The 24,439-nt window shown below is 40.6% G+C and overlaps 1 protein-coding gene across 2 annotated transcripts in view; it reads right to left on the bottom strand.

Annotated features, from left to right (window-relative positions):
- Positions 1-24,439, bottom strand: part of SPIDR (scaffold protein involved in DNA repair) — a 602,511-nt gene that overhangs the window by 554,696 nt on the left and 23,376 nt on the right. For both annotated transcript variants that reach the window (XM_030214124.1, XM_030214131.1), the window contains exons 2-3: positions 16,198-16,353; positions 8,921-8,990 (exon numbers count right to left, since the gene is read on the bottom strand). In XM_030214124.1, coding sequence (XP_030069984.1) covers positions 8,921-8,990; positions 16,198-16,353 — 226 coding nt within the window. The remainder of the gene's footprint in view (positions 1-8,920; positions 8,991-16,197; positions 16,354-24,439) is intronic.

The following is a 24,439-nucleotide window of genomic DNA, read 5'->3' as shown; positions in this document are numbered from 1 at the left end:
CCTTTACAGATCTGTCTGCTAAGAAACTATCAATTATTTCGGAAAGTTCTTTAAAGCTTTATTTCAAAAACGTTTTGGACTGAGCTTTCTAAACTTTCAGTTTTTGTACTCCTTATAATGCAATTGATTTTATTCTGATTATCAGGTAAATTTCAAGGTTTTTATTTTACACAAGTAGATAAGTATTGCCATACTGGAAAAGACCAAAGGTCCATCAAGCCCAGCATCCTGTATCCAACAGTGGCCAATCCAGGTCACAAATACCTGGCAAGATCAAAAAAAGTACGTCTGGTAGTGCTATACAAATGCTAATAATAATAATATACTGGAGCTGTAACAGCTTACAGAAATTATTTATAATGAAAAAAACCCGTTATTTTTTTCTCCTATACTAGTATAATATTTTCAATGATGTCTGTTTATATGCGCCATGGCTGGTATAAGGGGAATAGCTAATGTGGGTGTGGCTGTAATAGGGGTGGAGCCATATGTGGTGACGGAATAGCCATAATTTACAAATCTGAGTTTTCCATAACAACTACTGGCGAATCCACCTCACCACAACTCGAGATTGCCTCAACAAGAATCACTCATCCAAACCTACAAGGACACCTCAACACAATAATATTCTACAGGCCACCAGGAAAATGGAAAGACTCCCAAACACAACTCATGGACTTTATCTCCAACACATGTGTCTCTGCCTCTAACATCCTCATAATAGGAGATATTAACCTACACCTTGAGGACGATACCTCAACAGGCACACAAGAATGCAAAGACTTCTTAAACCTCTGGGATCTACACGCACCTAACAATCAACCAACACATGAAAAAGGACACACACTGGACATCATTACACACAAATTCAACCCAGACTCAACTCTCCTACTTACAGATACAAGATGGACACCTACACCATGGACAGACCACTACAAAGCGATGATCTCCCTCCACTGGCGAAAAATACACAGAAACGAAATAAACAAGCATGAACGAACAACATACACCACGAGAGGAAAAATAGACTCCACAACATTCTGGCAACAGGTCTACCAAAACGAATGGTCAACAAATACAGACACCATTCAATTCCTCCAAGAATGGGATGACATATGCAAGACAACATTAGACACAATCGCCCCAATCCAAACTAGAACATCACACAGGAAAAAAAGAAATTCATGGTTCACTGAGGAGTTGAAAATACTCAAAACACAAGTCAGAAAACTAGAACGCACATGGAACAAAAAGAAAGATGAACATACACTGAATGCCTGGAAATCACTCCGGAGGAAATACAAATATACCATCAAACAGACTAAAAGACTACACTATAAAACAATGATTGGACCAAACTACAAAGACACACACAAACTCTTCTACCTTGTAAACAAATTGCTAGACACCACACCAGTAACAAACAACAGCAAAGACACACCAGGGGTCGACGACCTCGCGAAATACTTAAAGGAAAAAATCATACAACTACGACTTAAAATACCCACCAGCCCTACTGAATACACAACACTCCTAAACTGTCTTGACCCAGAAGACGGAATATACCCAGCAGACAGAATCTGGACCGAATTCGAACTAATACCAGAAGACCTCATCTCTAAAACGCTCAAAAGATTCGCCAAATCCCAATGCAAACTAGATATCTGCCCAAACAACCTCATGAAATCAGCCCCTCAACAATTCACAATAGACCTAACTAACCACATGAATTTCATGCTACAAAATGGACTTTTCCCAAAAGAAAAAGGAAACATTTTACTCACACCAATACCCAAGGACACAAAGAAAAACACAAGCGAAATAACTAACTACAGACCAGTAGCATCTATACCACTAATAACCAAAATAACCGAAGGGATGGTTACCAAACAACTCACAAACTACCTCAACAAGTTCTCCATACTACATGACTCTCAATCAGGATTCCGGTCAAATCACAGCACAGAAACAGTATTAATTACCCTAATGACGAAATTTAAACAAATGATTGCACCCGGCACCAATATACTCCTCTTACAATTTGACATGTCAAGTGCCTTTGATATGGTAGATCACGGAATCCTATTACACATTCTCGAATATTTTGGCATCGGAGGCAATGTCCTAAACTGGTTCAAAGGGTTCTTAACCTTACGCTCATACCAAGTTACATCAAACTCAACTACGTCTGCTGCATGGACACCTGATTGTGGAGTACCGCAAGGATACCCCCTCTCTCCAACTATTTTCAATCTAATGATGACCCCCCCCCCCCTGGCAAAACTTCTATCAAACCAGAACCTTAACCCATACATATATGCCGATGATGTAATGATATACATTCCATTCAAAAAAGACTAATGAAATCTCTAACGAAATCAACCAAAGTCTACACATCATGAACACCTGGGCAGATGCATTCCGACTGAAACTGAATGCAGAAAAAACTCAATGCCTCATACTAACCTCCCAATACAACACGAATAAGTTTACCGCCATTAACACACCTAAACTAAATCTGCCAATCTCAGAAACCTTAAAAATCCTTGGAGTCACTATTGACCGCAACCTAACACTCGAGACTCATGCGAACAACACAACAAAAAAAATGTTGTACTCCATGTGGAAACTGAAAAGAATTAGACCATTCTTTCCAAGATCTGTCTTCCGCAGTCTAGTGCAATCACTCGTACTCAGTCACTTGGATTATTGCAACTCATTATACGCAGGATGCAAGGAACAAATACTGAGGAAACTTCAAACAGCCCAGAATACAGCATCCAGACTCATCTTCGGAAAACCAAAATACGAAAGTACCACCCAGAAACGCTAAAAGATCTTCCCGAACCTTCCTCAATCTCCATTTCCCTAAATGCAAAGGAATAAAATACAAAACATTGCACGGATCGACCTTCGCATACATGAGCACACAACTCTGGAATACACTACCACGCAATCTGAAAACAATGTATAAACTGACCGACTTCCGCAAACTACTGAAAACTTATCTCTTTGAGAAAATCTACGGCAAGGATCAAAACACATGAAGTCCATACAAACTAATAGATACGCACCAAAACACTCTATCCTGAAGTCTCTTCTCCCGTATCCTCACCACCCTTAAAACCCTACCCACAAATAAAAATGTTAGACCTTTATGTTCCCTCGATATTGTTTGTCCCCCTCTCAACTCACCACTGTTATCTTCTGATGTTCTATTCCCAAATGATATCCTGTATTTATTCTGTCTTCTATAACTCATCATAATGTAATCCATAATCGTACTGTAACCAATTGTACTTCCATCATTCTCAAAGTATTGTAAGCCACACTGAGCCCGCAAATAGGTGGGAAAATGTGGGATACAAATGCAAATAAATAAATAAATAAATGAGTACTGGCACCTTTTTTTCTACAAAAAAAGCACTGATTACCACCAATAACATGTTACAACTACAATATATAGTACTATAATCACACACTTCAATTCCTCACATTTAACAAATTAACTATACTAACTTAATAAATGCAGCTACCAAAATATTTATACATTACTGTACTACAAGCATCCTCTATTATCTTAAATTGAACACAATCCACTATAATGCAACCTCTTTTAAGACTGCACTACTTGTTACCTTTCATTTCCCTAATTCTGTGGACGCTAAGCCTTTGAACACACACATATGTATTACCACATAACATCCCAATATACTTCCAGACAACAATTCAACTGTCTACCATTTAGAGGAAAATTAAACTTCAATAATCCAACTACAAACAACTTTATCCACAAGGTTAACTTCTCTCCTAGAACAGCATACACACCAAAATCAAAATTACCCCAACTCAAACAACATCTAATTAACATTACATCTTCTCACTATAATTCAGATTCCCACTTGCCACTGCCAATAGGGTATATTATATTAATGCAAGATCAGATGTCAACAAGGCAGATTTTGACTTACATCACACAGGGGCACATTTTGAAAGCATTTAGACACACAAGCAGGCTTATATTCGAAAGAAAAGGACACCCATCTTCCGACACAAATCGGAAGATGGGCGTCCTTCTCACAGGGTCGCCCAAATTGGTATAATCGAAAGTCGTCGCGGGGACGACCAAAGTTCCCAGGGGAGTGTTGGAGGCGTAGCAAAGGTGGGACTTGGGCGTGCCTAACACATGGGCGTCCTTGACCCATAATGGAAAAAAAAGGGCATCCATGACGAGCATTTGGACAACTTTACCTGGTCCTGTTTTTCTTAGGACCAAGGCACAAAAAGGTGCCCGAACTGACCAGATGACCACTGGAGAGAATTGGGGATGACCTCCCCTTACTCCCCCAGTGGTCACTAACCCCCTCCCACCCTCAAAAAATATCTTTCAAAATATTTTGTGCCAGCCTCAAATGTCATACTCAGGTCCATCATAGCAGTATGCAGGTCCCTGGAGCAGTTTTAGTGGGTACTGCAGTGCACTTCAGGCAGGCGGACCCAGGCCCATCCCCCCCACCTGTTACGTTTGTGGTGGTAAATGTGAGCCCTCCAAAACACACCAGAAACCCACTGTACCCACATCTAGGTGCCCCCCTTCATCCGTAAGGGCTATGGTAGTGGTGTACAGTTGTGGGTAGGGGGTTTTGGGGGGCTCAGCACACAAGGTAAGGGAGCTATGTACCTGGGAGCTTTTTCTGAATTCCACTGCAGTGTCCCCTAGGTTGCCTGGTTGGTGTCCTGGCATGTCAGGGGGACCAGTGCACTATGAATGCTGACTCCTCCCACAACCAAAAGGCTTGCATTTGGTCGTTTCTGAGATGGGCGTCCTTGGTTTCCATTATCGCCAAAAACCAGAAATGACCAAGTCTAGGGACGACCATCTCTAAGGCCAACCTAAATTTCAAGATTTGGGCATCCCCGACCGTATTATCGAAACGAAAGATGGGCGTCCATCTTGTTTCAATAATACGGATTTCCCCGCCCCTTCGCTGGGACGTTTTACGAGGACCTCCTCAGCAAAACATGGGCATCCCTTTCGATTATGCCCCTCAAAGTAACCTATGGTACTTTGTTTGTCTAAGTGCTTTCAAAATGAGCCCCGCAGTGTCTAGTAGTAGAGGGAGTTTGTGTTGCTATCACAGATTTGACACCAGAGTTTGTATGTTGAGTTGTAATGTGAAACACTCTACTTCTGAGGTGTACCTCTTGTTGGGAGGGTTTTATTGGTTGATCTGGGAATACCAATATGAATGAATAATAATACCCATGTGAATAATTACATACAATCGACTTCTTTGTGAGTACTTGTGCTCCTCACTCCAGGCCTCAGAGATGTGTAACTAGGTCCTGGTGGCAGCCAGCACCAGAAGGTTCAACCCTGGTGGAATGAACTGGACATTTTTCTTTTGTGTGTGGCTTGACTCCTCCATTAGGCTGTTTGACTTTGGTTTTATATGCATACTAGGAAAAAATGCCCGTTTCTGAGCGGAATGAAACGGGCGCTAGCAAGGGGCCCCCTCCCTCCGTCCCTCGAAGCTACTTGCCTTGTTCGCTGTGGGCCGTTTCTCGGCCCTCGACTCGAGTGTCAATAGCTCCGCCCTCGACGTCATGACGTTTTGACGCGAGGGCGGTGCAGACACTCCAGGGCACACCGGATATCTCGGGCGCCTCAACTTCCGTGGAGGCTTCAGAACGTTGGGTTTGCCTTTTATATATATAGATAATATATAAATAGATATTGTTTTTCATGTTTTTGTAATAAGATTAATTGCTTGGCTCCTGTCAGTTTGCTGTATTCTATTACTCCCACCCACCTTACTTTCTGATTGTGGCTCTGAAGGAGGAGTTGGGGGGGGAGCAGGACTCCAGGGGTCTGGGGCACCATCTTATTCCTCACTTCAGGCAGCAGAATGACTTGAGTAGCTCCTGCTGTCAAAAATCAAAAAAGTCCTCCACATAGGTCGAAGAGTTAAGACTAACTACTACTATTAATCATTTCTATAAGTTCTACTAGAAGTATGCAGCACTATACACATTATATGTAGGTACTTTCTCTGTCCCTAGTGAGCTCACAATCCAAGGGGTTTTTTTTGTAGCTGGGGCAATACAGGGTTTACGTGACTTCCCAGGGTCAAAAGGAGCAGCAGCGGGAATTGAACCCAATTCCCCAGGATCTCAGTTCACTGCACTAACCATTAGGCTACTCCTCCACTTAAGGAAATTGGAGAATCCAAAAAAAAAAAAAAAAAGCAACTACATAAGAGATTCAAACCACAGACATTTTATAAATAGGATTCAACTAACCAGATGACATACAAGGATGTTCTACCCCCACCCTCCACAACCCGTCAGCCAGAGATAAATGCCGAAAACCTTGCAGGATCAAAAAAAAAAAAAAAAAAGAAATACAGTTAAATGATTTATATTTACAATACATTTGCAGGGAAATTTTAAAAAGAATAATGCCCCCAACTGTTGTACTCCAGACCACAATAACAAGAATTGCTTCATTTTATTTTGTGTCTCTTTTAGAAAGATCAGGATAAAATTGAATCTTCAAATTAAGAAACAATTTATCTCGATGTTGGAAAAACATATGCAAAAGTCCTTCTTTATCCAAGTGGAGTAGAGTGGAACAGGTAGAGAGAGGTAAATCACTTGTTTACTCTTTTCAAAAATACTAGGACTAGAAGGCAATGAAGCTACTAAGTAGTGAATGTAAAACAAACCGGAGAAAATATTTCTTGACTGAACGTGTAATTAAATATGTTGCCAGAGAACGTGGTAAAAGCAGTTAGCTTAGCAGGGTTTTTAAAAGGTTTGAATATTTTCCTAAAAGAAAAGTCCATAAGCCATTATTAAGATGGACTTGGGAAAATTCACTGCTTATTTCTAGGATAAGCAGCATAAAATCTGTTTTACTCTTCTGGGATCTTGCCCAGTACTTGTGACCTGGATTGGCCACTGTTGGAAACAGGATACTGGGATTGATGTACCTTCAATCTGTCACAGTATGGTGCTTATGTTTTTACCAAAGCAAAGGTCATAATCATTATAGCAAGCTAGACCATTTGTGACTGCGATGTCTCTAACAAAGCAGAGACATCAATTTCTTCAGCAGGAATGGCTGATTCAAGTTGGCTGCAATCAGCAGTCCTCCTTTGTACAGGTATATAATAGCACTGGACCACAGGTGGAATCAGATTAGAAGATATATACAAAGTTTCAGAAATATCTCTCAGAAACATATCTTTAGGAGCAACAGTAGGTAATTTAGGAAAATTAAATCAACCTTAAATTGCAATTCCTTGCAGCATTTTCCAAAACTTCCACTTTAGAACAAAGAGCAGAGTTATTTAATATCAATTTAATTTTCAAAATTACTTTCAGATTAAAATAACTTACATGGCACAATAAATTGAATTACAGTGAACTACATAAAACAAAACACCACCACCTATTCCACCCCTTAATTCACTATCACTAACCCCATTTGCCCTTAAAAATTCCATTTTCAAAATGCAAATAAAATTCTAAAAGCAATGACCCTCAGCAATACAGTCAAGAATCCTACAGCTTTTGATTAAAAACACTGCTCTGCCCCCAATCAAGTTTTCAGAAAAGTTTCAGGCAGGACATTACCAAAATCTAATAATATGGGGAGGTGCTTTTGGGTGGGAACAAGGTGATGAACAGCAGCGTTTCCATTGAGGGGCACAATATTTAAAATTGTTTGGAAAGTAATAGAACTACACTGTATGTATTACTGCCCATAGTTTCAACATAAAAAGAAAATAATAAAAACAATTTCACCTATGACTAAGAGCTAGGTTTACTAAGCAGCATTTTTAATGCGCGTAAATGGTTTACGCGTGTTAAACGTTAATGCACCCATAGAAATGTATAACTCACCTTAGTAAACGTACCTCTTACTGTGATCTAAAAGAATCTGGTTTTCAGCTGTTCTCTAAAATCCAACTGATCCTTAACATTATTTATATGGCTGCATTTCAATTAAAATTTTAACTGTAATTATCGCATGATTAAATGACCAATATCTCCCTCTCTCCCTTTTTCTTCCCTAGCATTGTCCAGCATTTCTCCCTTCCTCCAGTGTACTTAAATCTGCTTTTGTCTCAGTCCTCAACCACAGCAACCATACTCATTCATTGCCTGTGGCATGCTACAAAGTTTTCCCTCTGACCCGTCCCACCTTGAGGAAACTGTGTCAGAAGGGCTGAACGAGTCGGGAGGGAAAGCTCTAGAGTAGGCCACCAGGCAACAAATGAGTATCACTGCTGCTGCCAGGGACCGAGAGAAGAGCGGATTTAAATATACACGCTTGGGGGAGGGGGGGTGTAAATGAGGGAGGGGGAGCTGTCAAACCACAGGTGTGGAGACAGGGAGAGATGACAGACCATGTGCTTTGGGGGGAGGGAGCAGGGGAAGAGACGGATGTAAGACTCTGCAGTGGGTATTAGCCATGATTAATTTTTTTTAATCACAGCTAATAAATAGCGCATTAATCACGATGTTAACTGCAATTAACATGCAGCCCTAATTTTTGTTTTTACATCCTATGGTATTTTATTCCATGATCCAGAAACTGCCTAAACTAAGTAATTTCCTCCATGAAGACAACTGCTGAAATATAATGACAAAACCAAGCCCTGTGAAATAGAACAGTGTTTCCCAAGTCCGGTCCTGGAATACCCTGTGCCGGACAGGTTTTCAGGATATCCACAAAGAATACGCATGAAAGAGATCTGCATATAATGGAGGCAGTGTATGCAAATCAAGTTAATGCATATTCATTGTGGATATCTTGAAAACTTGACTGGCAAGGGATTCTCCAGGACTGGACTTGGGGAAACACTGAAATAGAACACTTCTCATACAATGATGCAATTGTAAGAATTACCTGCAACAGAAGCCAGAGGTGGTACCAAGTGCTTCACAGCTTGTGGCTTCTTCTCCGAACAGCCAAAGGACTGCAAACAGCAAGAAGTAAAAGAATTGAAGGTGGAACAAAACAAGCAACTAGTCATGAAAAAAAAGCCCCATGAAATATTGATAACTTTAAGCACCCGGCATTACTTTCTATGGTCTCCCTCCTCGCCAATCAAAATAGAAAGCCAAAACAAACTGCTTCCCGACAAGCCTTATTCTAGGCTAGAACGCACTATAAAATAAGTGTACTACAGAACACTTTTTAATCCAGCATTATGAGGGTGATTTTATAACAGGGCACTAAGGTGCCTATTTTTTGCCTGTTTTTGTGAAGATACATAGGTACCTGTTGTCTTTATAACATGCTAGTACCAATTCTGCAGAAATCCTGCCTAGATCAAAGGTGCAGACATTACACCTGTTTTATAAAATGTGTAATGAACCGCCAAAGAAAACCACAAATTTGGTGGCATACAGAAGAAGCCATTTTATGAAACACATGTTAAAAAAAAAAGTGTATTAACAGGGGTTTGTACAAGTATGAAGTGCTACATACATGCATAAGACACCATTTTTCCTAGTTACATATATAAGAAGCGCCATTTTCAAAGGTAAACAAGATTTTGCAAACCTGCATGTTGTGAGGCAGCTTCTTAAGGAGTCAAGCTACCAAAAAGAAGTGGTTTCTTCCCCCCCCCACCAGTACTCCTCCAAACCCCAGGTCAAAACAATAAGTTAGTAGGCGATTGTGTGTCATTTGGAGCAGGTGTAAAAATAGTGAATGGAAAATTTTCCAAAATATACACGTATTTTGATACATCCCAGGATACTGAGGGAGCTTAGAAAGGCATGGGTGGGCCCACTAAAGGATGTGTTTAATAGATGCATGAAAACTGGAAAAGTACCATGGGAGGCAGATGTCCCTTTTACAAATGTGGTACCTGAGAAACCTCAGATTGGTGAGCCTTTCCTCAGTGATAGGAAAGGTAATGGAAATGTTAAGGATGAAGGGATAGTCAAATATTTACAGTCCAACGAGCTGCAAGATCAAAGGCAACATGGCTTTACCAAAGGCAAATCTTGACCGATTTCTTTGACTGGGTAACCACAGAATTGGATTGAAGGCATGCACTGGATATGTTCTACTTAGATGTCAACAAAACCTTTGATACTGTTCCTCATAGGAGGCTCATAAATAGGGACACAAGATGGTAAACTGGATTAGAAATTGGATGACTGTCTGGTGGTAAATGGAATTCACTAGGAGGAAAGAAAAGCGCATAGGGGAGTGATTCAGGTATTGTTGCTGGGGCCAATGCTATTCAATACATTTGTGAGGGATACTGCCAAAGGTTTATGAGAAGAAGTTTTGGGGATTTTTTGGGGTGACATTAAGATCTGCAATAGAGTGAATACCCAGGAGGGAGTAGAGAACATGAGTGGAGGTAATGCGAGGGAAGTTCTTGTGATGTTCAAGTAAGGCTTCTGCAAGTGGAGGTGGGGGGGGGGGGAGAGAAAAGAAATTAAGCCTCCCCCCCCCCAAAAAAAATGCCACAGTATATTTCTATGAGAGAACCAGTCTCCAACAGCTGCAACTACATTGTCTTGTCTCTGTCCCCTATCCTTCCCTCCTTCTGTATCCAATCTGTTAAGTGTCCTTACAACCCCTAACCTTTTTTCCTTACTTTACTTCAACTAAATCAATGTAACCTTGTCCTTCTAATGTGTTCATCCTATTTTCACCCCCCCCCCCCCCAAAAAAAAAAAAAGATTTGTCTATTACTACACCGCATTTCAATAATTGTACACTGCGTAGATTGCACTATGACTGGGGGAATATCAAATAAAGTGAACCACAAAACAATTGCACTTTCCATTCTGTACTCCCCTCTCATACCATCTCCTGATTACAGAAACTCAGAAAACCTACACAGATATAGATACACACTCATATGAAAGCATGCAAACACAAACAACTATGCAGAAGGGTTGGAAATAATTCCATGACCTATGCCCTGCATGCTTTCCTCACTCGCTAATGCATGGAATACAACTTGTCTTTGCTTCCAAGATGGTATTTTTAAACAACACCCATACCCGATATAAATGCATTATCAATGCAGCTTCTCATAGTAACATGTAGATGACAGCAGATTTCTCCTTTTAGTCTAATCTATCCATTTTCTTCATTTTATCATAGGCTCCTTTTTTGTATCACTCCATGGTGGTGCAACATCACTTTGAGTATTGCATTCAATTCTGGTCGCTGTATCTCAAAAGAGATGCAGCTGAATTAGAAAAGAGTACAACTAAACTGATAAAAGGGGATGTAACTACTCCCATATGAGGAAAGCCTAAAGAGGTTAGGCCTCTTCAGCTTGGAAAAGAGGCAGATGAGAGGGAATATGATTGATTGAGGTCTACAAAATCCTGAAAGGAGGAGAACAGGTAAAAGTGAACAGATTTTTCACTCTTTTAAAAGTAAAAAGACCAGGAGACACTTAATGAAATTACATGGAAATACTTTTATTTATTTATTTTATTGCATTTGTATCCCACATTTTCCCACCTATTTGCAGGGTCAATGTGGCTTACATGATTATGTTAACATTGTCATATCAATAACAAATAGGAGGAAATAGCTCTGGTACTCGTTACCAGAGGATATAGAAATGGCGGTTAGCTTATCTGGGGTTAAAAAAAGATTTGGACAAGTTCCTGGAGGAAACGTTCACAGTCTGTTATTGAAATGGACATGAGGGAAGCCACTGCTTGCCTCGGGATTGGTAGCATGGAATGGTGTTACTAATTGGGTTTCTGCCAGGTACTTGTGACCTGGATTGGCCACTGTTGGAAACAGGATACTAGGCTTGATTGACCATTGGTCTGATCTAGTATGGCTATTCTTACGTTCTTATAGTTAAATGCTAATGCAGTAGATTTCGTTGGCATCTTCATTCCAGTTATTAACACAAATTTGATCACACTATGATCACTATTGCCAAGTGGCTCCAACAGTATTATTTCTCACACCAAATTCTGTATTCCACTAAGGACTAGATTTAAAATAGCTCCCCCTCCTGGTTTCTGAACCAGTTGCTCCATGGAACACAGTCATTTATTTTATCTAGAAACTTTACCTCCCCTAGGATGACCTGATCTGACATTTACCTAGTCAATACATATGACTATTCATATGGTATTCATAAAAATTTCACCTACATTCTTTTTCCTATAGAACTTTTATTCTGTTGGACTCAATGCACTGTAACATATAGCACCAGCCTTCTACCACTTTGATTCATACTATCATTGCAAGTCATTTTTATGCTGATTTTGCAGTGTCCCACTGATACCCACCTCCCATCAGGACTCTGAGATGACTATTATACCTCTTTATTAGGTGCTATAAACTCTTGCTCTTCTCTCTTATTTTTTGACCTCTAACATTTGTAATCAGACATTTCAAAAGTAGTTTTTGCTTGTATTTAGTCTATGCAGCCACTGACATGGATAACAAATATCTTGCAACTCACTATGGCTTTTTTTGCCTTTATTATGGTTTATTTCACTAGATATACTGTCTTTTCATGAGAAACATAGCAAGGTGGTAAAGAGGCTAAATAAAATATATAAGAAAGGAACTCAATAGGAAAGCAAAAGATATCTTACATACAATCGCGCTGAGAACAAGCTCAATGAAATATAATAAGCCAATCAGAAAAAAAATTAGTCTATCAAACTAGGCACCCAAAATTGAATGAATCCTGGTGACTAGGATGTTTCATAATGAGTCCCTGAAGGCTACTGCAACCTCTATCAGGATTTGTTCACAAGTGTCCATCGATCCTACATTTTCTGTGCATTTCTGGATTGCTTTCAGAGCTGAAACTGCATACACATATAGAAGATTAATAGTTATGCCCTGGGAAAAAAATCTGGGGAAACACAGCAAAAGCAGTTCATACCAGAGAAAGGAGTAGTATGGTCAGCAGAGCTCTTCCGTAAAGAAACCAGCAGGACTAAGAATCCAGTGGATAAAATCTTTATTCTTCAGGACCCAACAAAGCACTGTGTTTCGGCATAAAGACTAGATCAGGGGTCTGTATTTGAAATCACTGAAGGACTGCAATGTAATCACTGGAACTTAGGTCGGCATATAAATGCGCAAATATAGCATACCGAAAAGTGGACTGGTTTAGGATTCATGGCCAAGAAATAATTTGAAAATTTTATTTGTCGGATGAACAAAAAAGTGAACCATTAGCCCAATCACAGCTACCAGTAAAAGGACAAGAAGACAGAACAAAGAATATAAAAAATAACAGTGACAAAGAAATTCAGAGCATAAACTCACAAATTTGTTCAGAGGTAAGAATAAGGAAAAATTAGGTGAAGGGGAAAAAGGATTCAGAAGTGGTCATTCATTTACAGATTTCTGAACTGTCTGTCCATTTACACTTATTAGTACTTCTGGATGGAATTATAGGCTGAAACTTAGTATATGTATAGATGAGTTTAAATCAACTTTATCTGCTATTAAATTAAAAGACTGATTTTGATGATGTTAAGCCCTCAAACTATGGCAGAATGTTAACTAGGTACAAAATACCACAGTAACCACACCGAGTGAATGCTGTTAAGCTCTGTACTTAGATACATGGGAGACACAGCCCTGGAAACCAGAACCAGAATCTGTGCATCATACCCTCACTGTAAATCTCTCTTTTAAATGTGCTCATTTTTAAGAGCTCTAATTTTTCTGGGAGACACTCAATGAAATTACATGGAAATACTTTTAAAACAAATAGGAAGAAATATTTTTTCACTCAAAGAATAGCTAGACTCTGGAACTCACTGCCAGAGGATATGGCAACAGCAGTTAGTGTATCTGTGTTTTAAAAAAAAAAAGGTTTGGACAAGTTCCTGGAGACGGACATGGAGGAAGCCACTGCTTGTCCTGGGATCGGTAGCATGTAATGGTGCTACTAATTGGGTTTCTTCCAAGTACTTGTGACCTAGATTGGTCACTGTTGGAAGCAAGATACTGGGCTAGATGGACCATTGGTCTGACCCCTTATTGCTAATCTTATGTTCTTAAAAAAGGAAGCCTCATATATTTATTTAATACCAGGCTTCATATACTCCCATTCATAGCATATCACAGGGATTCACAATGCTACAAATAAAAATAAAAAAAGTTAAAAGAAGTGGAAACGTAAAAGAAGAAAATTTGCTTTATCCTACTGGCCCCAAAGGGAATGATCCGACCCCACCATCTCTCAGAAACTGCACAGAGGACACCTACCCTCAAACACCTGCTGGGAAAAGAAAGTCTTAAGGCCTGTTATGTTGTCCTGTGATCAAGATGCTTCAGAAGAGATTTCCACAGCAAAGGAGTAAGAAAGCTGAGTCATGTTGACTGTGGATGAGCTCAGGCAGGTGGAGATTATAGCAAGAAGTCTATCTTGACATGAACATAGTTGGTGTAAGGAAGTCTGTGGAATAAGCAGTCAAAAAAAAAAAGAAGTAGACTGTCCCAAACAAAAAATATATAAGAACCAACACCTTGAATGTGATCCTATAGCTTAAAGGTAACCAGTACTAAGAACCCTGATAAATGACAACAACTGCTCCAGAACATTGCTAACAGTCACTTGTCAAACTCCATTATACAGTGAAACCAGGGTGTGAATCAAAATATAGATTGCAACTCTTTCCAGAAAGGGCTAAACAGATCTAATTTAGTGAAGAGCATGACATGATTTCAATACAGAGGTGATCTGAGGTTAAAAGGAAAATTCACAATCTATACCACCACCCAGAATTCTGAGGGAGGAATTTAGTAAAATATTGTGCCCAAACAGCAACGATGAAACAGTAGGTACGTTAGTGTGACTGGTAAGCCAAACTGCTTGGCACTTCTGACAATTAAGGACAAGATATTAAAAGACAGTTAGCCACGCCATAACTGCAAATGTTCAGTGATTCAAGATTCATAGGAGAAGGATTAACATAGTAAAGAAGCTGAATGTCATCAGCGAAGAAGTAGGGGCTAATACCGAGATATTTAATAAGTGTAGCAAGTGGTGGTGTGAGAAAAGAATTACATGAAACAGGAAATAAAACAGGTCCTGTCTATCCATCTGTGACCTTTTGGCACTGTAGGTATCTGGGATGCCTGTTTAGTGTATACACTATCCCCCTAATTATATAAAAGTCGCCAAAACTTGAGCAAGGAAATTTGGGCACGCACTCAATTTGTGTGTGCAACTTAATTAATGAACTAATGCTTAACAAGCAATTATTGGCACTAATTAGATTTAATTGGAATGTACGCATCTAAATTTTACAACGATTAAAAGAAAGGGGGCATGGAAATGGGAGTGTCATGGGTGGAACAGGGGCATTCCTAGCGTTTACATGCATTGTTATAGAATAAGGGGGGAATACGCACCAACTTTAGGCATGCACATTTATACCACGTTTCAGGTTGTGCAAATGGCCACACCTAAAGTTAGTCAGGGTTCCCAGGCGTAAGCGCTATTCTATAAACCGCGCCTAGCTTTAAGCACGGCTTACAGAATAGCATTTTTTTCGGCACCATATATAGAACTCACCCCTGCAGGCCTAGGAGGTTGCATGTCATTGCACTTAAGAGATCAACTACCACACCAGGTTTAGTTTTCTATTATCTACAATGAATATGCATGAGATAGATCTACATACAACGGAGGCAGTACATGAAAATTTATCTCATGCATATTCAATATGGGTATCCTGAAAACCTGACTGACTAGGTGTGTCCTGAAGACTGGGTTGAGAACCCCTGAACTCTACCAGATCACCGAGGGGAGTTGAGCGAAACTGAAAGGGAAGGATAAAGAAGATGGTGACATGGGGGGTTGGAACAAGAAACGAAAGATGAAAGTTGTGATGATATTGGGTGGGGGAGGTGGATCTGTACTTTATCAAGTGAAAACTGGTGGGGAGGAGAACTGTAGTCTACCAAATAAGAAAAGTGTCACCACGTATTCCCCCGTTCAGTTTGCTCCTTGTAACCCTGTTCCCTGTTGCTGCAAAAACCATGAAAGACACAGGCTAAATGAGTTTGAAAATTGATCATTATTACTCCATTTATTTCTTAATAGCACCCTTAACTCTTAATATAAAAAAAAAACCCAATCACTCCTTCCCTTATATTTAAATCAGTAAGCTCACTCAAGAATCTTCCCAAACAGTACTTACAGTTAAAGCAGTAACAGAATCAAAGCCCTCTCCACATCGAAGCCATGTTTTGGACAAGGAAGAGGCCACCTCTGCCGTTACTGAATTTGCTTGCTTACGTCTGACGTGTAACTCATCAGGGAACAAGGCACACGATCCACCCCCGGATCTTTTCCTCTAGTAACAAGAAGAAGAAAAAAACAGCACACATCTTAAATAAGAATACGGACAGACTTGATCAACTAACGCTACCAAAGAAAATAGACAAAGCCTGCAGAATCAACAAAGCCACAAGGGAAGCAAGTACCATGTTAACCTGTAAGAAAAAAAAATATTACAAAAGGACAACTAATAGCCATCATCTTTGGAGCGTTCTAAACTAGGGTGGGGGGGGGGGATCAATCTGGCTCCAAAGTGCCACATGTCTTGTTTGTTAAGGTCAAAACAAAAAGATACAAGACATTTTTAAAAATCTCAAAGATTGTATGAGAAGCATCACCATGAAAGTATGAAGCAATCTGCAGCCATAAAGCAGAGTCTTCTCTCACAAGGTTTAAAATTCATAGAGTTTAATAATGTAGGTTCGTAATGATAGTTTCTAAAGGACACAAACCAACCTCAAAAAGCCCTAAAAACGGTTTATATATTCAGCAGTGGGTAATATAGATACATTATCCGGAAAAAGATGCAGGATACTTATTTGCACGGCAAGAGCCAGAAGCACTGCTGTGTTCTGGAATTCCCAGCCTATCCATCATCCGTTGCCCTACCAGACATCTAACATTTGTTCTCTGCCACCCAGCATACCTCTTCCAATGGTTCTTGCTGGTGGAACTCTTACTTTTTACATACCATAAGAGAAATTCAATAACTTAGGTACTAACATTTACGTACCCATCACACACATACATGTTTTGAATAGCAGCACTTACATATGTACACACATATATACATAAATGCCAAAATTCTACCTGAGAGCTATTCTGCAAATACCTACTTAACTTACATGGCACATATTTGGAAGAGGAAGTACACGTGGAGGGGCATAATCAAACACAAACGCCTATCTCCATGGGCGTCTATGTCTGAAAACGGGTACGTGAAGAGGCGGGACAGACCGTATTTTCGAGCTGGGCATTTGTTTTTTTTAGCGATAATGGAAACTAAAAACGCCCAGCTCAAAAACGTCCTAATCCGAGCCATTTGGTCGTGGGAGGGGCCAGGATTCGTAGTACACTGGCCCCCCTGATATGCCAGGACACCAACTGGGCACCCTAGAGGTCGGTGCGGTGGACTTCAGAAAAAGCTCCCACATGCATAGCTCCCTTACCACGGGTGCAGAGCCCTCAACCCCCCTCTCCCAAAACCCACTATCCACAAATGTACAACACTACTATAGCTCTTAGGGGTGAAGGGGGCACCTACATATGGGTATAGTGGGTTTTGGAGGGCTCCCATTTACCAGCACAAGTGTTACAGGTGGGAGGGGGATGGGTCTGGGTCCGCCTGCCTGAAGTGCACTGCGGTACCCACTAAAAGTGCTCCAGGGACCTGCATACATGCAGGCCTCTAGGACTTGTTGCTGCTGTATAACATTGGCACACCAGTTGACACCTGAAGACTAATCTCTCCGAAAACGTCCTTTATTGGAATAAACACGCTTACTCACAGTTAACTGCAGATCACAGGTTGTGCCCCACTGGCAAAGAGTCTCCCTGGTACTGAGATTAGCAGTAGGTCAGAGCTGGCAGAATGCTGTACAATGCCCTCTTTCAGCCACATTCAAGGTAAAAACTAAGTTCTGTAACGTGGCAAACACATGAAAGGGATCTAAAAGTGTCTTACAAAAATGGCCACTACCTCATGGACTACCAGAAACAAAACTGGACACCCTCTGACCCAGTTACCAGGGGTAAAAGCACCATGAGAGTACAGCCTACCAACTACCAACATCGTTAGCATTTGCCACAAGCTAGTGGAATTACGGAGCCCAATACCCTACACCCATCACAATGCATTGCTGATGTGACTCTGCAGTGCGCATAACAGAAAAGGTGTCACACTCACCCGAGAGCAACATCAGAACCAGGGAAAAGCTGTCAGAGGATAGAACACATTCTGCTGTCATGGAGGTGGGTACGGCATTTGAGGCTGGCATAGAGGCTGGAAAAAAAGTTTTTAAAGTGGGGTTTTTTTGGTGGGAGGGGGTTAATGACCACTGGGGGAGTCCGGGGAGGTCATCCCCGATTCCCTCCAGTGGTCATCTGGGCAGTTGGGGCACTTTTTTGGGACTTGTTCGTGAAAAAAAAAAAGGGTCCAAAAAAGTTACCCAAAATCGCGGTAAAAACGTCTTTTTTTTTCGATTATCAGCTAAAGACACCCATCTCTCCTCGGCTGATACCCACGCCCCAGTCCCGCCTTCACCACGCCTCCGACACGCCCCCGTCAACTTTACCCGTTTCCGTGACGGATTGCAGTTGGAAACGCCCAAAATCGGCTTTCGATTATACCGATTTGGGCGCCCACGGGAAAAAGTCGCCCATCTCCCGATTTGGGTCGCAATATAGGTGTTTTTCTCTTTCGATTATAAGCAGGATAATGTACTTGTTTATCTGCAGCATTTAGGTGCCAACACTTACACCAGCTCTATGGCTGGCCTAAGTGCTGGTATCTAAACGTTAAGCACATAGTTAGATACCTGGTTAAGTTAATATTCTTTAAAGGAACATAGGCGCCTAGAGTCCCTTGTAGAATAAACTTTCTGGGTGCCTAATCATAGGCCACTTGTTATAGAATTGCTTTATCTATTCCTTCTCTCTTTTTGGCTCAGCCTCAGAGAAATGCAAGGTCTGAGCTGAAGTCAGTCCCTTCTTGGCCTTTTTGTTGAGATTAAGAACCTGTAAATATGTGGGGGAAGGGGAGAAACAATTAGTACCTGATCTCACTGGTAACACAAAAACATTTCAGCCAAGACCAAAGCAAGACACAGTAAATAAAATGTCAAAACAAATTATACCTAAACATATTGTTGGTGTGTTTAGCAAAGCACTTTGCTATAGTTATGATATAAATCTCTATTACTATTATTATTAAAAGACTGCAACTTGGGGCCCTCATTAATAAATATTTTCCTCAGTCCGTCTGCATGAAAAAAGGTTTTGAAAATGGAGACCCAATTTTCCACAAACGTCAAAAAAATAACATGCCTCTGGTTAAACAAATTAGTAAAATATGTAAAATATAGCCTGGAGCAAAGTGTATGTAACATACTATTTAGGGTCCCAAAAAACAACAAGGCAAACGATCTGCAAAATCCAATATGGGAAAGAAAGCCAGCAGATCAATGTCACAACAAAAAGATTTTATTGAAGATACCGTGTATGAACAAATCGCCTGACACAGGCCGTGTTTCTCCCACCTAGGGCTGCGTCAGGGGCTAATTTGAAACCTTCGTAAAGAGGCAAAGCTTCAATAATGGTGTGTCCATTTGTGTATGCTAGAGACCACAGGATTCCCATTTGAGCTGTTTTTTTCTTGACTTTTATGCACCATATTTGCCCCTTTACGAAGGTTTCAAATTAGCCCCTGACGCAGCCCTAGGTGGCTGTGTCGGGCGATTTGTTCATACACGGTATCTTCAATAAAATCTTTTTGTTGTGACATTGATCTGCTGGCTTTCTTTCACATACTATTTAGACAAATAATTGTTTTACATAGGGTTTAACTGCCTTTTGGTAGGCTCCATTGGACTTCCAGCTCAATTGGAACAAGGGTTGGGACATGACACCATGAGCTTTTACCAACTACTCAGAATCTTTTCCTTATTTTGTATGAAAATCCTTGAGTAGAGGTCATGCACTCTGATGGAAGTCACAGACCAGAACACCATTTTCCTCTAGTAACACAGTGCTCTTGCCTAATCCTCTAATAGCATCTGAAGTTAATTTAAGAGTGTGAAACCTCTTTGGAGGAAGGTTTTGTTTGAGCGAGACAGGATTTGTTTGTTGAAGGCATACTGACAGTTGGGTTAGTTCATCTCAGTGTGGAGCTGGAGGGGGGAAGGTCACAGCCATATGCAAATTATTGAACTTACTGGGAAAGAAGGATCACTAACTGCGATCATTTGTACATGTAAAATGATTATAACTGCTAATGGGAAAGGATAAGATGATGGCTGGACACCATAAAAATCTATGGAATTTGTCATCTAAGATAAGTACTTTTTCCAAGTTATTTCCCGATACATGTTGAGTCTCAACTACGAGTGTTTTTAAGGGCACAGTGGCAGTGTTTTTGTGAAGCTGATATAGTGGAGTTTTTTTTTTTGAAGACGCATGATTAAAGTGGTTCCCTCATTATACAAAAGGGGTGTCCTTTAAAAATGAGGAAGTTCCGAATTTTCTGAGGTCTTCTTTTTTTCTCCACTTTTTTCTTTATTTCCTGCCACAGTTACCCAGAAACACATTGTATATTGAGTAGAATTTGGGTGAAATTTTGATTTCAATTACCCCAATATCAACTGGATAAATGTTACATCAGGGAGCGCCAGGCAGATATTTATTGCATCCAGGAATTTTGACTGCTTCTTGGAACTGGTCCAGGAACAGACTAGAGGGGGAGACATTTTAGATCTAGCCCTTAGTGGAATGCAGGGCATAGTATGAGAGGTAATGGTGTTGGATCCGCTGGGAAACAGTGATAATAACATAATCAAGTTTGAGCTAATATCTGGAGTGAAGCCACAAAGGAAATCAACTGTAGCAGCATTTAATTTTCGTAAGGGCAACTGATAAAATGAGGGAAATGGTGAAAGGAAGCTAAAAGGATCAGCTGCATAAGTTAAGACATTAAATCAGGCATGGACATTGTTTAAAAATACCATTTTGGAAGCCCAGACCAGATGCATTCCATGTATTTACAAACATGGAAAGAAGAGAAAACGACAGCCAGCATGGTTAAAAAGTGAAGTGAAAGACTATTAAAGCTAAAAGAACATCCTTTAAAGAATGGAAAAATTACCCAAATAATAATGAAGAAAATAAGAAGCAACATAAGCAATGGTAAGTTATTTGCATAGCATTGATAAAGAAGGATAAAAGAGAATATGAAGAGAAACTTCGTCGCAGAGGCAAAAACTCACAGTAAGAACTTTTCAGGTACATCAGAAGTAGAAAGCCTGAGAGGAAATCCATGGGACCGTTAGATCAGGAAGGAGCAAAAGGGGCACACAGAAAGGATATGGCCATAGAGGAGAGACTGAACAAATTCTATGTGTCGGTCTTTACAGAAGAAGATGTAAGATCTACCTGTACCAAAAATGTTTTTCAAGGGTGATGATGTGGAGGAACTGAAAGAAATCTCGGTGAACCTGGAAGACATACAGAAACAAATTGACAAATTAAAGAGTAGTAAATCACCTGGACCAGATGATATGCATCCAAGAGTACTGAAAGAACTCAAACATGAAACTGTAGATCTGCTGTTAGTAATTTGTAACCTGTCATTAAAATCATCCATAGTACCTGAAGACTGGAAGGTGGCCAATGTAACATCAATTTTTAAAAAGGGTTCCAGGGTGATCTGGGAAATTACAGACCAATAAGCCTGACATCAGTGCCAGTTAACACAGTGGAAACTATTATAAAGAATAAAATTAAGAACATATAGATAAATATAGTTTAATGGGGAGGGAGTCAGCATGGATTCAACCAAGGGAAGTCTTGCTTCAACAATTTGCTTCATTTCTTTGAAGATGTGAATAAACGTGAGCTGGTTGATGTAGTGTACCTAGATTTTCAGAAAGCTTTTAACAAAGTTCTTCACGAGAGATTCCTGAGAAAATGAAAGTCATGGGATAGGAAGCAATGTTCTACTGTGGATTAGGACCTGGTTATTGGACAGAAAACAGATGGTAGGATTAAACGGCTATTTTCCTCAATGAAGGAGGGTGAATAGCAGATTGTCGCAAGGATCTCTACTGGGACCGATGCTATTTAACATTTATAAATGATCTGGAAATCGGAATATCAAATGAGGTGATTAAATTTGCAGATTACACAAAACTATTCAAGGCTGTTAAAACACATGCGGGCTGTGAAAAACTGCAGAAAGACTTAGGAAATTGGAAGACTAGGAATCTAAATGGCAGATGAAATTTAATGTGGAAAATGCAAAGTGGTACACATTGGGGAGAATAACAAATCATAGTTTCCTGATGCTAGGGTCCACCTTAGAGGTCAGCACTCAAGGAAATGATCTAGGTGTCGGTGTAGACAATAGGCTGAAATCTTCTGCTCAGTGTGTGGAAATGATAAAGGGGATAGAACTCCTCTCATATGAAGATAAACTAAAGCGATTAGGGCTCTTCAGCTTCGGAAAGAGAAGGCTGAGGGTTGATATGATTGAGGTCTACAAAATCCTGAGTAGTGTAGAACAAGTAGAAGTGAATCAATATTTCACTCTTCCAAAAGGTTTAAAGACCAGGTGACACTTGATGAAATTACATGGAAATACTTATAAAACAAATAGGAGGAAATATTTTTTCACCCAGAGAACTGTTAAGCTGTGGAGCTCATTACCGAAGGATGTGGTTAACAGTGATGAGCATATCTGGGTTTTTAAAAGTTTTGGAGAAGTTCCTGGAGGAAAGATTCATAGTCTACTGAGACAGACATGGAGAAGCCACTCCTTGCCCTGGGATTGGTAGCATGGACCTTGCTACTATTTGGGTTTCTGCCAGGTACTTGTGACCTGGATTGACCACTGCTGAAAACAGGATACTGGGCTAGATAGACCATTGGTCTGACCCGGTATGGCTATTCTTACATTCTTATAAGACTGAATTACTGCTAGAGCAGATTTTGGTTGAAAAGAAAAAATAAGAGCATGATTTAGCTGAAAGGCTGCAATTAAAGGTCTTAGCAAACTAGGTTAAAGAGAAATTCTGTCTCTCTGTCTGAGAGGAGAGGAGTTTTCCTTAGTGCTGGAAAGGCTCTAGTTAAAGATTTTGGCCAGAAAAAGAGATGTGGTTCTAAAGGAGCTAATATAGAGTGATTTCTCTTTACTAGGAAACCTGGCAGTGCAGGTCACAGATGACAGAGGACTGAAATCCTCAAGACAGCTAAACTCACAGTGCTATTTTGTTTGGATTTTCCTGAGGAGAAAGGAGGGAAATCTCACCTACTAACACCTTTCAGCCCCAGCTGGAGGCACCGGGCAACACACACTTTAGGGATCAACAGAGTCCGCCCAATGGGGACTTCTGCCAGGTTGAGCTCCAAATCCAGGGATGCTACAAAGGGTGTGTTACAAGTGCTTCTGACATCAGAATGTCTTGGAGATTTTCACTCTCTACCCCCCCCCCCCCCCCCAAAAGACAGCTGAAATAGGGAGCCAGGGTTGTAACAGTAATATAACAGGCCAGAACCACGTTTCTAATATGGCCCTTTTAAATGAATACCTTTAATAGGACTGAGATGGTTGAATCCTTCAAAGATGTATAAATTAGGTTTTACAATGTAATAGATTGCAGGGACAGTATGCATTTATTAAAAAGGAAAACAAGTGGTAGCTAAAGTATACTCAGAAAGCAACTGGACAACGACAGACTAGAATTTCCAGGGCCAGAAGCAAGGCTTGACAAATCCCAGGCCCCAGGTTGTCATGGTGACTAGAAATGTGTGTCTGGAGTGTGGAGTTTTTGTGTCTTTTTAAAGTGTTTTTGTGGTTATGCTGCTACAGCTGGAGCAGGAATTTCTTCTTATGTGCATTATGAGGCTCTATGTAAGTCTGAGCTGCGCGGAGCAAGAACTCTCTCGCTTATCCAAAATCTTGCTAGACTAGATGAATTTCTGCAACATGCAGCTCAGACTCACAGCGTGCTGCACCATGCGCAGAGAAGGAGCTGTGGATAGCAGAGTAAGAGGTGGTTCTGAGGGCTAGCAGGAGAGGAGAAGAGGAGCTAGCTGTCTTACTGGATAGGGATTAGGGATGGCAGCTGAGTGGCTTGCTGGTTTATAGGCTGGCTGGCTGGCTGACTCAGTCACATCCCCCCCCCCCCCCCCCCCCCAGCAAGCCAGTCAGCTGCCATCCCCTAGTCCCTCTACCATCCCCTCTACCGTCCCTCCTCTGACCCTATTCTCACTCACCTATTCAACACTTCTCTCCTCCTGGCTTGCTGGGGTACAGGCTGGGGAGATTGCTGACTGGCTTCCTAGGTGGTAAGGACTAGCTGGGCTATGGGCTAGGAATGATCAATATAAGG

This window comes from Microcaecilia unicolor, chromosome 1, assembly GCF_901765095.1.
Source record: "Microcaecilia unicolor chromosome 1, aMicUni1.1, whole genome shotgun sequence".
Taxonomy (NCBI): domain Eukaryota; kingdom Metazoa; phylum Chordata; class Amphibia; order Gymnophiona; family Siphonopidae; genus Microcaecilia; species Microcaecilia unicolor.
Note: the sequence above shows the minus strand (reverse complement) of the source record. Positions and strands in the feature narration are given on the sequence as shown.